General features: G+C 41.9%; 1 protein-coding gene across 1 annotated transcript in view; it reads right to left on the reverse strand.

Moving 5' to 3' along the window:
- The window catches only part of Tmem26 (transmembrane protein 26), a 49,314-nt gene extending 36,108 nt beyond the window's left edge, over nt 1-13,206 (reverse strand). Inside the window, exon 1 of the mRNA XM_059282063.1 lies at nt 12,889-13,206. Coding sequence (XP_059138046.1) covers nt 12,889-13,100 — 212 coding nt within the window. The 5' untranslated portion in view covers nt 13,101-13,206. The remainder of the gene's footprint in view (nt 1-12,888) is intronic.
- Between the last annotated feature and the right edge of the window lie 1,504 nt (nt 13,207-14,710).

The raw sequence follows: 14,710 nt of genomic DNA on the forward strand, positions 1-14,710 counted from the left end.
ACTGTTTAAATGCTTGTGCTTATGAATAAAGAATAACAGAGTGGGTAAAAAGGATGAATCTACTAACATGCACATGGACCTTTTATTTCTGGAAGTCCAGCACCAAAGATATTCTTTGAGCCATGACCTTTGAAGAACTATTATTCACCACTTATTTTTTATAAAGATTAATATACATTTTTATGCATGTGTGTATGTATACGTAACATTTGTGCAGGTATCCACAGAGGCCAGCAGACAGCATCAGGCCTCCTGGAGCTGGAGTTACGAGTGGTTGTGAGCTGCTTGAAGTGGGGCCTAGGGACCGAAGTCGGGTCCTCTGGAAGAGCAGCAAACGCTCTTGACTGCTGAGCTGCTTCCCCACTGACTCACTATGTCTACAGCAGAATGCTGAGCAGAAATGGTCACATTTGGGCAACCTGAATTGGAATACCACCTCTTCCTTCCCTTCATGCTCAGAAATTTCTTACCTTTTGAGACATAAGCTGGTTAAGAGTGTTAGGAGAAGCAATGTGACCCACATGGGTGACATTTCAGATGTTCAATTACATAGCTTCTGCCTTCCCTGGGCTCAGCTCTGAAATTTTACCCATGACTACATATTGGTGACTATGCATACCTATTATTTAGTTCATTTTAGTAGAGTGGTTTTTTTTTTTTTCAGATATCCTAAGATCAATCCTGTTTTTAAACCATGATTCTCACAACTAAACCTATTTAAAACCGCTTGAATCAGAGGATGCTGTTAGCACAGCTGAGAACATCGTAACTGCTGGCTTCACATACGACCTTTGCAGAGTGCAGAAGTGTGTGGGCCACTCGCTTGTTTTAGGTTCTAAGATGCGGCCCACTCTGGGCCCTGAATGCCTCTGGGCTGTGTTACTTTTCTTCCTTGCCAAGCTTCTGCAGCATTCTTCCAATGCTAGAGATGACGTATCGCCTTCCTGACTCAGACCTTCATGTATGTGTCTGCCTCTCTGGAATTCTCTCTCCCCCAATGCAGCCTGGTTGTTTCCTTCTGCTGGTTCATGTCAACAATGTAGGGTGTAGGGACTCCCTTAGAAACCTTTTACATGTCACTCGGCTCTCAGGCTTTCCTTTCACGTGTTTTCTCCCTGTGCTTTCAAAATTTATAATTATATATGTGTGTTAGTGTGTATGTGCATGAGTTAGATATCATTTACTTATGTATCTTCCCCCAAGTAATCCTAAAGTTTAGTGCACATGCAATTTTGATGGTCTGCTCCTAATTAAACAATACTCTCTGCTCCCTCATAGTGCCTGGCACATGTGGGGTACCTACAAACACTTAGTGATTTAATAAAGACCCTGGTTTGATTAGAAATATCTTCTTGAAATAAAACCACAAATCAATTTTATTAGACATTTTATTGAGTGAAACTAATGTTGTTTTCTGCCCTTGTAAAAGTTCGGGGTCTCACCCTGAGAAGATAGCTATGTTGTATTAGTTTGAAGGACTGGAGTACCCTTTAAAATGCTATTATAATTTATTTATTCTGTATATGTTGCATGCACACATGATACAACCCATGCATGCTGTTCAGAGAATAACTTTATGGAGTTCATGTCTTCCCCCACCATGTGGGTTCTGGGGATTGAACTCAGGTCCTAGGACTTGGCAGCAAGTGTCTTTACCCATTGAGCCATCCTTCTGTCCCAGGTTTGTAGTATTCTCAATTTAGTGTCATCAGTACTATTCAGTTTCGGGACCAAGGAAAGTTTGGATTTTAAAATTAATAAATTGAACCTTTCCCCATGTTTGGCTGTGTAATTAATCAAGTCACATGGTATTTCTTAGGAGCTTTCAGATGATAGTTTTTGCTGTTGTTGTTTTGGTCTTGATGGCTTTGGGAATCATTAGGTTCCAAGCAACTTGCTTGATGACTAATGCCACAAGAGGACCTAACCAGCTCAGAAGTCAAATGAGTTGGTTTCTGAACACTTATAAAAAATGCCACACAGTATACTGCTGGACAATGAGTGTGACACATCCAAGTGGGAAATTTGTACGAAACAAACAATAGCCTACCACCAATGAGCTAGCTTCTTGGAGAAACTCAAATGCATTACGATCTCAATTATTGTCAGAAAATTAAAGTTGCCAGGTGCTGCTATTTTAAGACCAAATTATTTTGCTTGGATGTGTTTTCTAAATTAAATTTCCTTTACAGTTCTTTCCTGCATACCAATTCTCTCCAAAGGAATACCTCATAGGCTTTTCATATGGATACTAATGTAATTATTTGCTTATTAATAAATTAAGTTACTTGGTTTTAATTCTTGACTATATGAGCATCTATGTCTTGCTGGACACTACTCTGAGCTCTCACACTTGCTATTTTATTTTTATCTTTTAAAGCAGGGTCTCAGTCAGCTCAGACAGCTGACATTGAATTTGGAGTTCTTTATCCTCCATCTTGCTGGTGTTGGGACTATTGGTGAGCACCACTACATCCAGCTTAGCACCGAGTTCTTCAAAAGATGTACTTACTGAGTTTTTCCTTTCATTTTGTACTAAAACTAAAATGCTATTTATCATACAAAGTAGTCATTTCAACAAATTATAATGCTTTTCATAAAATGATTATGTCATGACATTTAGCACTTTAGTGCTGGGGTGGATTTTATTTATTTCAGTTCAGCATTAGTCTAGAATTAGGATTCAATTTTGCTCTTTCTAAAAATGACAATTATTGTTCTTATTGAAAATGTAACACCCATTTATTTCTAGACACATAACATTATATACACACATGTAGAGGGAAATTAACCATAATATCACTTGTTACATTCATTTTTCTTTTTTTTTTCTGGCTTTCCAATCATGTATATAAATGTGAACATGGGATAATATTTAAATGAAGCAAAAAATAACAGTCAGAAGTTACTTCTATGTGAATATAGATTTAATTTCTATTTCACTTCTTTTTTTTTTTCCGGTTTTTCGAGACAGGGTTTCTCTGTGTAGCTTTGCGCCTTTCCTGGAACTCATTTGGTAGTCCAGGCTGGCCTCGAACTCACAGAGATCCGCCTGGCTCTGTCTCCCGAGTGCTGGGATTAAAGGCGTGCGCCACCACTGCCCGGCACTATTTCACTTCTTTAATATTTGACACTCTACAAAACAGAATGGAGTTGCAAGGATCATACACTCGAATTCTAAAATCTGATGTTCAAGTCTCTTAAATATGGTCAGTATGATTTCTGGAAATATTGTTTTCTTGGAAATTAAGAAACTATGCCAAGTCGTCTTTTTTTTTGGAGGCCCTGAGTTCTGATTTAAGGATTTCTTGGCGTCTTCATCAGTGGGCTGGTTTCTCTGGGTGGGATTTCAGAATGTGTGACTTCCATGTTGGCTCTTCAGCAAGGGATGTCCATGAGCCTCAGGGGATTTATGGTTGTCAACACCTTGGTACTTTACCTGCCTCTCTGTAGCATCTCAAAATTAGCCCAATTCTTTTGCAGGACTATAGCCTCTGAACTCCTGGGAAGTCACTGTTTTGACCCCAGCAACCATCCTCTATTTTTTACAGTAAACTACCTTCCCCTCTACCCCTATTCCCAGATCTCTTTACATGTGCCTTGGACAGGCAAAGGAAGCCATTACTGAGTGTCCATAAGCTCACGAGACTCCCCAAAGAAATAGATTGGGCCTATTTTCATGACTGTCAATCAGATGACAGATTCTTTTTTAATTTATCCCATATAAGTCTACACTAGACAGACACCAGCCAGAGAGGAAAAAAGAATTTTTTTGAAAGGTTTTAGACTACACATTGCAATAAAATCATTCATTGTAATTTAGATTCCTTGAGATCTGCTCACACATAGGTTTTATCAAGAGAGGTCATTTTGGAGGTAAATGTTAAAATTCTTAATAATTGATTTCTTTGTTAATAATTTTTAAAATAAAAATCATACTCCAGAATTATGATGTAAATGGAAAGGGAAACTTGTGCTCTCCATACTGCACCCAAACTCAAAATTCCCGAGAGGGTGTTTGAAACCAGGCCAGCTTTATTACAATCACAGAGCTGGCATTTGAACTTCAGGATCTTGCCTCACAACCAGATTGGTGATGGGGAAAAGTATGAATTGATTTGGGGGACCCATGTATAGTTCTTAACATGAAATATTTCTGAGCAGAGGAACTCATGACATCTTTCCACATGAATTGGCTCTGAGAAAAACCTTGAGGGTCCCTATCAGGACAGTTCCTCAACCTGTGTCACTAAGTCTCGGCTCTTCCTTCTGATGACAGCACCATCGTGACAGTTCCTCAACCTGTGTCATTGTGTCCCTTCTTTTCCCTCGGACAACAGCTGACTTTGCCATTGTATCTTGACCCACCAGCCTTCCTGTACCCTGGACATAATTAGCTGGAAATTCCTTTTTTTCTTCACATGTCACTTTGCTGCACAGACCTTATATTTCTTCAAGAACATCACAACATCTTCTATGAGGAATGTTTGTTTATCAAGAATAAATGTTTGTTTAATAATACATAAGTGAAATTATGTCGGCCACGATTATAGGGACTTTTGTGATCTCTGGTAACATAAAATATATTATGAATGTTACTTATGTAATACTGCAATTTATTTCATTCTCCATAAAGATAATAATATATGTGTATTCTTTTCTGTAGACAAGGTTGGGTCTTTGCTTGGAGATCCAAACTAAAGCCATGTAGAATTTCTCTTTCCTCATTTTTTTTCTTTATAACCTACTTAGTTTTTACAAGAACATCTGCTTGCACATGAATGTGTGAGCCATGTGTGTAGCATGAACTTTTCTGCCTTATGGAAAACATCCTACACCTGACAGCAAGAGGAGACAAGGAAATGGAGATCTTGGCTTATTGTGACTGCCTGTGACCTGAGGCAAGTCACCTTGCTGTGAATAAGTAGAGTTACACTAAGATGGCACTAAAAAAGGAAAATGAATTTGTAATGTCGTTTGAGGATGACAGAAGATATATGGCTGTATAAAAAGTTTAGTATGTCCTCAGTGTTCTATGACTAGTGACTGTTATCACCTCCATTATCACCTCTTCATCAACCTCGTCAACCTCGTCAACCTCATCACTATTACCAGAGACTGCCCAAGAATAACACAGCCAAGTTATCATTTGGCTAATCTAGGTGAACCAAAATATTGTATAAGACAGAAGGATATCTAGGAAAATAGAAAGCAGCGGGAAGGGACTGCAAATAATTCAACCAGGGCTAGCAGTCCAAGTTAGAAGAGGGATTTCATTCTCTTAAGAATAACTAATCTTTACTCAAATACAATTACACATTGTCTGCCTGTGTCAGGCCCAACATATAAACCACAATTAAAATATAATACCCTTCTGTAATGTGTATATATACACATATATTATATATACATATATAATATATATATGTAATGTATATGTATGTATATATATATATATATATATGTGTGTGTGTGGAGATACACACACACATACGTGGGTAATATATTCAGAAAAGGGAACCAGGTCAATACCCACCCTGCCACTCTCCATGAGCAATTTCCTGTATTTTAAATATCATTTCTATGTGACCTTTAAACAAGAACTTCATATGGTACATACATTATGACTTTTAAAAGAAAAAAAACACTGGTTTTCCATAACATCATAGTTGATGCACCTGGGGCTTCAATCTCCTGATACTAATACTTCAGAAGAATTTATAAAGTGGTGTGGGGTACCCACACAAAGAGCTCAGCCTTGATGTAAATGTGAATTCTTCACTACCAGAGAAAAATTAAACAGTTCACATTTGTCCCAGTTCTATGTACATAATAATGTCACTGCTGTGAGGAGAAACACAAAAAATGTAAAAATAGGAATATTTTTGTGCTGATGTATTTGAGCTACCCACATTGATTTTTTTCTTTGTTTTGCTCTAAGACAAGAAAAATAAATCAAAAGATGTCAGTCACCTAGATTTCAGTTCTAAAAGTTATCAGTTGTGTATAACCATGGACAAAGTTTGGACATCAGCCAGTGCTTCAATTTCTTTGATACCCTACTCTAACTCAAGTGTAATTATTATATCTGTCCCCAGTCCATCATGAATAAAAGAGAGAACACTAATTTTCCCTTGACAGTCCATCACAGAAGTACTATAAGGGAAGACCAAGATTGAGCCTCGACATGAATGACATAAAACAAAGTCATTGAAGGGGGGTATTCCATGTGTGTTTCCAAAATCACCATAATCTTAATTCATATTTTTAGCTTGAGACTGGGGCTCAGGATACAGCACACATACCCCTGCAAGCACACCAGAAGAAATAGAGAATTCAGAAGATAATGTTATGAGACTCAGGATACACATTGACTCACTGCAGACAGGCCTGGAAAACCTGCTTCACAGTGGAAATTTCACTGAAAAAAAAAAATCCAGAGAGCGTTCAGGACATACGAACAATAAGTTAGATTGAGATTAGGCAGAGCATAGCCTACTTTATGAAAGAACTTCCATGGCCTAAGTTGGCCACATGGAAGTCACTGGGTCTCCATTCAAAGGTCTCTATTTCATCCTGTCTGGGATCTCGAAGATTAGTGGGATTGAAAATGAACATTATCTGATTGGAGTTAAGGTCCACTCCATGGGATGGAAGCTGTCTTAGTTAGGATTTCTATCACTGTGAAAAGACACCATGACCACAACAACTCATAAAGAAAATATTTAATTAGGGTGGCTCGCTTACAGTTTCAGAGATTCAGTCCATTATTATCATGATGGGGAACATGGTGGCATGCAGGCAGATATGGTGGTACTGGAGTAGTAGCTGAGAGTCCTACATATTGCAGGCAGCTGGAAGTCAACTGAGACACCCTGTAGTATCCTGAGTATAGGAGACATCAAAGCCTGCCCCCACAGTGACACACTTCCTCCAACAAGGCAATACCCATTTCAACAAATCCACACCTCCTAATGGTGCCACTCCATATGAGATGGGGGGGGGCAATTATTTTCAACCTACCACAGAACCCACGCCTGACTGCTCAGGTAGCCAAGAACCTGAGACTAGGTAGGCCATAGACCAAGGGGAAAACTAAACACTTTTGTTTTGTTAAAGGAACATAACAGTAAAATGACTCACATTTGAGAGATGTGTCATTAGTATCTATGGCACATAAAGATGATTCCCTTTTAATTATTTCTTCTCCCTGGATGATTCTAATATGAGCTTGAATGAGAAACATCTCCCACAGCCTGAGGCATTTGAATACTTGCTCCCCAGCATTCAGTGCAGCTGCTTGGGGAAGTTTAAGAGGTGTGGCCCTGCTGAAGGAAGTATGTCACTGAGGGTAGGCTTTGAGATCAAAAGTCTTGCACCCTTTCCAGTTTACTCTCTCTGATTGGCCTTTGTGGTTCAAGATGTGAGCTCCCAGCTTCCTGCTCCTGCCAGCATGCCTGTGGCCTGCTGCCATGCTCCCCAATGTTGTGGACTAACCATCTGGGGTCAGAAGACAAAGTAGACTCTTCTGCAAGTTGTCTTGGTCATGGTGTTTCTTTAAAGCAACAGAAAAGTAGTGGATACAGACCATTTGGCTTCGAAAACCTCTGCCTAGTCCAACTACCCTTCCAGCTACTGAGCAGAACCTGCCTATTTCTCACTCTGTAATCCACACCACACAGGTGCCCATTGTTTCTATCAATCATTTGTTCACTTGCTATGTTAGCTCATCGGTTTATTAATTACGCGTTTCTTTAGCGATTTTCTCATCCCTTCATTCAAAAACAGTGAGGTGACTGAGGGAAGGAGTTTACTTGTATTTATTTCCACATTTTCCACATTTGCATATCTGCTACATCTAATGAGTGTTGGCAGTCACTGTGCTTGAATGAAGGGTGAGGCTCAAGGCTCCATGCTCTGCCAGCTGGGCGTGTCCTTCCTCCCAGCTGGGCTTTGCATTCCCCCCTCCAGACACAAGTCTCATCCTTTTCTCTGGTTGCAGCTCAAACGCTGCTGCAAAGTTCCCTCTCCTCCCTTCTCTTGCTCACCCACCCTGACTCCTCTGGAATGTTGAATCAGGCAGCAGACAAGCATGGGAGCTTGCAGTCTTCAGGACTTCCTCCCTCCTCCTTTCCAACTCTGTGAGCCTGGGTGAAAAGGTTTAGCAACTCCACGCCTCAGTTTCCCTTATGAAATGGGGAAAACAGAGGAAACAAACCCACCTGCAGTGGTTGTTGGATCATGTGGGACCACCTGTGTAGAATCTGGCAGACCCTGAAACTTTATAAACGCTAAAGATGCACAACGATTCTCACGCCCCACTTAAGAGCACTTAATCAAAATGCTACATTTTATTTAAATTTTTCAGGTTTTTTTGTTGTTGTTGTTTTTTGTTATTTTTGTCAGGCCATAGTACCTTGCATAATAGTGTTGTTACTTACCATACAAATAACTCTCAAACCTGGTTTAGTGGCATATATCTATAATCCCAACATCCAGGAGGAAGAAAGAATGTCACAGGCTAAAGGCTACCAGGAGTACATAGGACTGTGTAGAAAACAAAACAAAAACAAAAATAGCTTTTGCCTAATCAAACATAAAGGAAACAGAAGGGAGAGATGACAGAGGTCGTTATCTACTATCTCAAAAGCTCACAAAACGAAATCCTTTGCATTATTAAAGTTCTGATGAAGAAAGATCTGTGTTTAAAATTCTGTACTTTTGCCAGTAAACTCAGTTTGGAATTTCTTTCTTTTTTAATTCTCAGATACTACTTCCTTCCAAGCAAACAAGCCTCCAACTTGTCACAAACTTGGGAAATCTTTCTATCCTCTGAGGAGTATTGCTGGGAAGCAATTATAATATTGTCTTGTATTTGATTTTACCTAAATGATAATTCACAGATCCATTGGATCTTTGCCCAGACAACTGAAAATAAAAATCAAGAAACAATTAAGCTAAGTGATGCCAGTTTCCATCTTGGAGAAACACAAATGAAGATCCAGGTAATGTGAACACTGGGAGAATGAAAAGCAAGCTTCCCGGGCATTCCTTACGGGTGTGTCACTGGTGGGTCCGCCCTCTGGCTTCTATAGGGTTCCAGCGTTAACTATTCCAGCTGGCAAGTTCCTCGGGATGCTGTAATGCTCCTTGTCCCTGGGCAGCTGAGCTCAGCATCTAGTTCCACGTTTCCCTTCCAAAGGGCTGGGAAGATGTCCTTGGGGACATGTGCATGCTTGCTACATCGAGAAATTGAATCCCCACTGTCCTTTATAGTACTGGGATTTGTTCCATCCCTCGTTTAATTTTTCAGGGTCCAGGTTTAAATCTTAACAAAAGGAATAATATTCAAATTAGCCTGGAATAGTCCAAAGGAATTTCATGGATGTGATAGTCATTACAAAGGGATTTCTACTCCCTGTGTGTGCATGCTTACTTCTGCTTGCAGGACTGAGCTGCTCTGCTTCACTCTACTCTGTCATAGCCATTGATTGGAATCTACTGGATTTAATTGATCTTTTAATATGGGAGAACTTCCACTGCTGGGATGGCCTCCTCCTCCCTAGCACTGTTGGCTGGAAAGCAGTTAAAACACTATGTTGTGTGCTTTGACTTTACCTAAATGACAATCCTCAGATTAGTTGGATTGTTTTCCAGATAACTGAAAAAAAAATCAAAAGAACATTGAGTTCAATGATAATTTCTCCCCCCCCTCTTCTTTCTCTTCTGTAATTGTTCTTATTCACCCCCTTCTTTTTCTTCTTCTTCTTTGATGGGTATAACAGGTGTTTCCAATTGGAAAATGTGTAATTCTCTTTCCAATTCATCCTTGTAACAAATGAACCATAACAAAGAAGTCTATAACTTCTGTGTCCTGAAGATACACAATGGAGAGCCCTCTACTACAACGGTTAAAAGTGTATCTCAACCTTTTCAATAGTATCAGTAGGAATAAACCACAATTTTCTCACTGGTCATTTGATATAAATCCGGATTTTTCACTGTTATTTTCCACCAGTATGTGGGAGAGTTAATAGTTTTGCTCATTTCTTTACACACAGATACTTTTGGTTCTATGGGCAGATTGTAAAATAGAAAGAAGGCCCATGGTTCAAAAACTTACCTACCTATTTATCTACCTCAGTTCATGTGAATCTACACACACAACTCTATAAAATTACCATTTTCCCACATAGATACCATGTGTCAGATTTCACTGTATATGGTTAGCATAGATATTGCTATAGTGTTTTTTTTCTCTCTCTTTGGCCCATGGTTCAAAAACTTACCTACCTATTTATCTACCTCAGTTCATGTGAATCTACACACACAACTCTATAAAATTACCATTTTCCCACATAGATACCATGTGTCAGATTTCACTGTATATGGTTAGCATAGATATTGCTGTAGTGGTTTTTTTTTCCTCTCTTTGATTCTATCAGCTAGTACTTTGGGATAGAAAATGGTTCTTAACACTCTCAAACAGAAAACGATTATGCCGTGTTTTTTTTTTTCTCAGAAAACTCCAACTTAGAATGAAATAGGCCCCAAATCAAAACCTTTCTCATTGTCATCATGCTATTTCAAGGATAATTTCATTTGTATTTTTCGCAGTCCGTTCTTTCACTTTCCCCTTACTAGCTTGTGGTTTTTATCTACAGGGCAAATGACCATCTTTGCAAGCTGACTTACAGCTTATGTTCTGTAACATCAAAGTATAGCCTGGGGATGGGGTAGAACTAGGAGCAGATCTTTTGCACCACTTTACAAACACTCATTTGTCCCTGAATTTCTGCAATAAGCCAAATGCATCAACTCCCCGCCCCCTCCCGTGCCCGTTTACTTTCAAATATTAGTTGGGATATCAAGCCAGCAAACTTTTTCTTGAACCAGTGATATAATACACAACACACAGAAGAGGTCTGTAGTTCGAAACAGAGGGTTTTTTTTCCCCTTGTTTTTACACACTGAACTAATGGTTTATTAGACTCATATAAGAATAAAATGTGTCTAGTTGATATTTTAGTATAAAATAGTATAATATGAAAGAAATGAAAAGATCAGGATATAAAGAAAGCCTCTTATTATTCATTAATTATCAACATATATAAATTCACATAATTCTCCAGCAACCTATGAAATACATATTTGCAGATCTGAAATTGAAGCTTGGAGACACTAAGTAACTCCCTTGAGGTCACACAGTAAGTAAGAAGGAATGCCCATGATCTATGCTCTTTTTAAGCCCAATTCTGCCTCTTACACCTTAAATACTAGCATGGCTCCAGTCACCCATTAATCTGACTCACTGACTCATGTACATTTGGTCCAGATTATTTTTCCCTTCTTCGTTGTAAGTGCTATGACAGCCTGAATCAGCAGTACATACAAAAGGCTGATATTCCACCAGCTATGGTATTTCCACACAGACACAATGGCTCCGGACAACTCTTGGGGAGGAAGGGGTTAGTTCAGGTTTTGCTTAGCTGGCTCCTTTCTGAGATCTACATTTGTCCCAGAAGCGCTCATGGTTGGTGTCAGGACTACCTCACACTGGACAGATTTTGGCTTCAGACTTCCTCCTTCAATGAAAGATTTGTCTGCTCTAGTGTGTTACAACTAAGAGAAAAAAAAAGACAAAAAACATCTCAAATGTATCCATTAAAGGATATGCAGGTGAATGTAACGTTTCTCTCCTTTAGGAGTCTTCATTTGGGAAGTGAATAGCATTTGTCTTTGTGACACCAAGAAATCAGATTAGAAATGACCACAAAAGCCTCATGCTTAAGAAACTGTTGGTGGGAAGGGGGGGTGGAAAGTAACATGCCTACCCTTGCTGTTAGCTATCCTGAGCCCTCCAAGGACTTGAGCATTGACAATTGAAGACATTTTTCAAAAGCTGAGGTTTTCAGTCATGCTCCCATCATCTTCAAAGGTAGCCCATTTTCTTCCACAGTGACTACTGAAATATATACCACCTTTCTGCGCTCTGTCGCGGAAGGACTTCTGTCTCTGAATGTGACAGCTAACTCAACAGCAAAGTGCGTGCAATTAATACATGAACTAATACCCCTGCCTCCTTTCTTGAGGAAAAAGGCCTAGCTTGGAGAAGGTTGAGGTGGAACTACCCTAGAAGGTCAGGGTCGGGGGCTGGGGGTGCTTTCTGCAAATGGCCAGGCAATCTTTTCGCTTGCATTCCGTCTATAGGAGGAAATAGAGCCACCAGCGGAACCCTGAGTTCCCATGCTGAGGTTAAGACTAAACCACTGCTGGTCCCTCTTCCAGTATCGCTAGCACAAACCATGCCTGGTGAGGTAGGCTGCCAAGCTCCCAGGCCACCAAACCCAGACACTTGAAACTGGTTTCACACTGGAGAGCCAGGGACGTTTGGGGTTGGAAGGAATTGGAAGTGGCTAAAACCACAGGCGCACTGAGGGCTGGCAAGACAGGAAGAGGCTGAAACCAAAGGTGGGTGCGGCGGGAGCCACTGGGCAGTGGAAGCTCGGAAGCGCTCAGCTCTGCAAGGCATCTCCACTCTTGCAAGCACATACATCCTGGACTGGTCCCGGGTCAGTCTCACAACTTAGAAAGCAGTGCAGCTGGGCATCAGCTCCACTCCTCTAGTGAAGACAGTTTCAGCTGGATCAGCCAAATACATACGTCCAGACTCCAGCCTTCCCAGCGCTGCACTGGGGCCCAAGGTACCACTAGCTTGCCCAAAAGACGCACCCGCATCCCACGTGCTGGCGAACGGAGAACCAAACCGACCTGAAAGCCAGCGAGGAAACCACACACCGCGGGGAACAAGGGCTTTGGTACCACCTGCTAGGACCATGATGAACAATGCCCAGGACCCTCTGCACCCTCCGTTTCCAGGACACTCACCATTTGTAGCCTCTGCCGCGCTTGAACTTGAGGGTGAGCACGGTCTCCAGGACCAGCAAGAGGTTAAGCAGGGCCAGCAGCCAGTAACGGTGCTCTTTCTTCACCCAGGTCACTCGCCAGACCGCGACCAGGGAGTGCAGCACAAACAGCAGCCTGGTGACCAGGGCCTTGAGCAAAACCAGCCGCTCCATCCTGCCCGTACGTTCTGCCATCCTGGCGCCTGCGCCCTGCCGACCCCCGTGGGCAGCAGCCTGTGCCCACCCCTGCTCAGGAGCGGGACAGCAGCTGGACAGCACTGGGACTGCGTCTGCAGGCCGAGTTCCTCCTCACACTCCCGCGCGGGACTCTGGTAGGACAGGAGAGCCCTGCTCGCCCCGCCCCTCCAACTTCCAGAGAACTCTTCAAAGACGGAGTCCAAAGCCAGCTTCCCCTGATTGCTGGGCTCTGCAGGCATCTGAGGCTGCACCACCCAGGCTCCCCTGGGTGTTACTCTGCAGCGCTGCCCATCCTCCCGTAGATGCTCCGGGCTAGCCTCCATCCCTGCCCTCTTCCCCACCCCCAGGTCACCAGGGAGTCCACAGGAATGCCCTCCACGTAAGCAGATGGTCCAGGTGCCGCAGGGCTGAAAGGGGAAAGCGGCACAGCACACGCTCCCTCTTCGCTTTCCTACCCAAGTGTTCTCTCGGTCTTTCCCACGTTCAGTGGAGGCCAGTTAGCCCTCCTCGTGGCTCGCGAAGCTGGGACTCAGGAGAACCAAAGAATCTGCTGTCCAAGCAGTTTTAGAACTGAAGTTTTTGCCCAGTTTGAAGAATTGAAACTTCCAGGGACCAGAGGCAGTCAGACCGGCTGGCCTTTCCCAGCATCTCATTCAGTGCATGGGCAGCCTTGGCAGACCTTATTCTTAACGGGTGGCTCTGGAACTCCAGGAGGTGGAGGCAGGAGGATTGCTGCGAATTCCAAGCCAGCCTGGGCTACAGTGTGAAACCGTAACTCGGAAAAAAAGTAAAGGAAGGTTGCAGCTTTAGCTTAGTCTTAGAGTACTCACCTAGTATGGGGGGGGGGGCGGATTATAGGGGGAAGGGGTGGGAAGGAGGGAGGGAGAACCTTGAACACTATGAGTATTTTAGGTAGAGGTTTGTAATCTAGAACTCTTGTGATGAAGATCGTGAGTTCAACTCCAAGCATCAGAGCCAGAGAGGTAACGGAAGTCATGGCTCCGAAGCCCCGCGTGATTTTTATTTCCTTGTTTGATGTCCCCTAAGCTTTTATTATTTATTTTGTAGGGGGTTTTTTTTTCTTTAATTGGATTCAAAATCTCACTGAAATATATGTGGAAGAGAGTTATGCTGTTTGTAAGTTGAAAGGCTATACAGCTGGGAGACAGTTGTAAAAATAATTAAGTGAATGAAGTCGTGGGAATCTTGCCAGATTTACCTAGGGCCTTCAAAGCTCTGTGTTGCTAACTCCCCCTTTGTTTGGCGACACAGAGAGCTTTGAAAATGACAGTTACAGTACTGTGAAGCAAGGGTGCTCTCTTGTCCATACAAGTAACATGGAAAGAAAAGCCTAGAGGGATGTTATCAGAGACCTGTATACAGCACCCATCGGGTCACAGATGGCGAACATGGAGATTACTGCCGGGTCCAAGGAAGTCACTGCTCTTTAGTGATTGAGACAAGGAAAATCAGAAAGGGTTGAGAGAGCCACAGCATTCCTGAGGCTTGTCAAATGCTTCAGCAAAAACCAAGCTAATGCCCCTGGAGCCAAATAAATTGGATTTACTATGGTTTCCTGGAGAAAGACGCTCCATGGAAACTAGAAC

The sequence above is a fragment of the Peromyscus eremicus genome, chromosome 16_21, assembly GCF_949786415.1.
Source record: "Peromyscus eremicus chromosome 16_21, PerEre_H2_v1, whole genome shotgun sequence".
NCBI lineage: Eukaryota > Metazoa > Chordata > Mammalia > Rodentia > Cricetidae > Peromyscus > Peromyscus eremicus.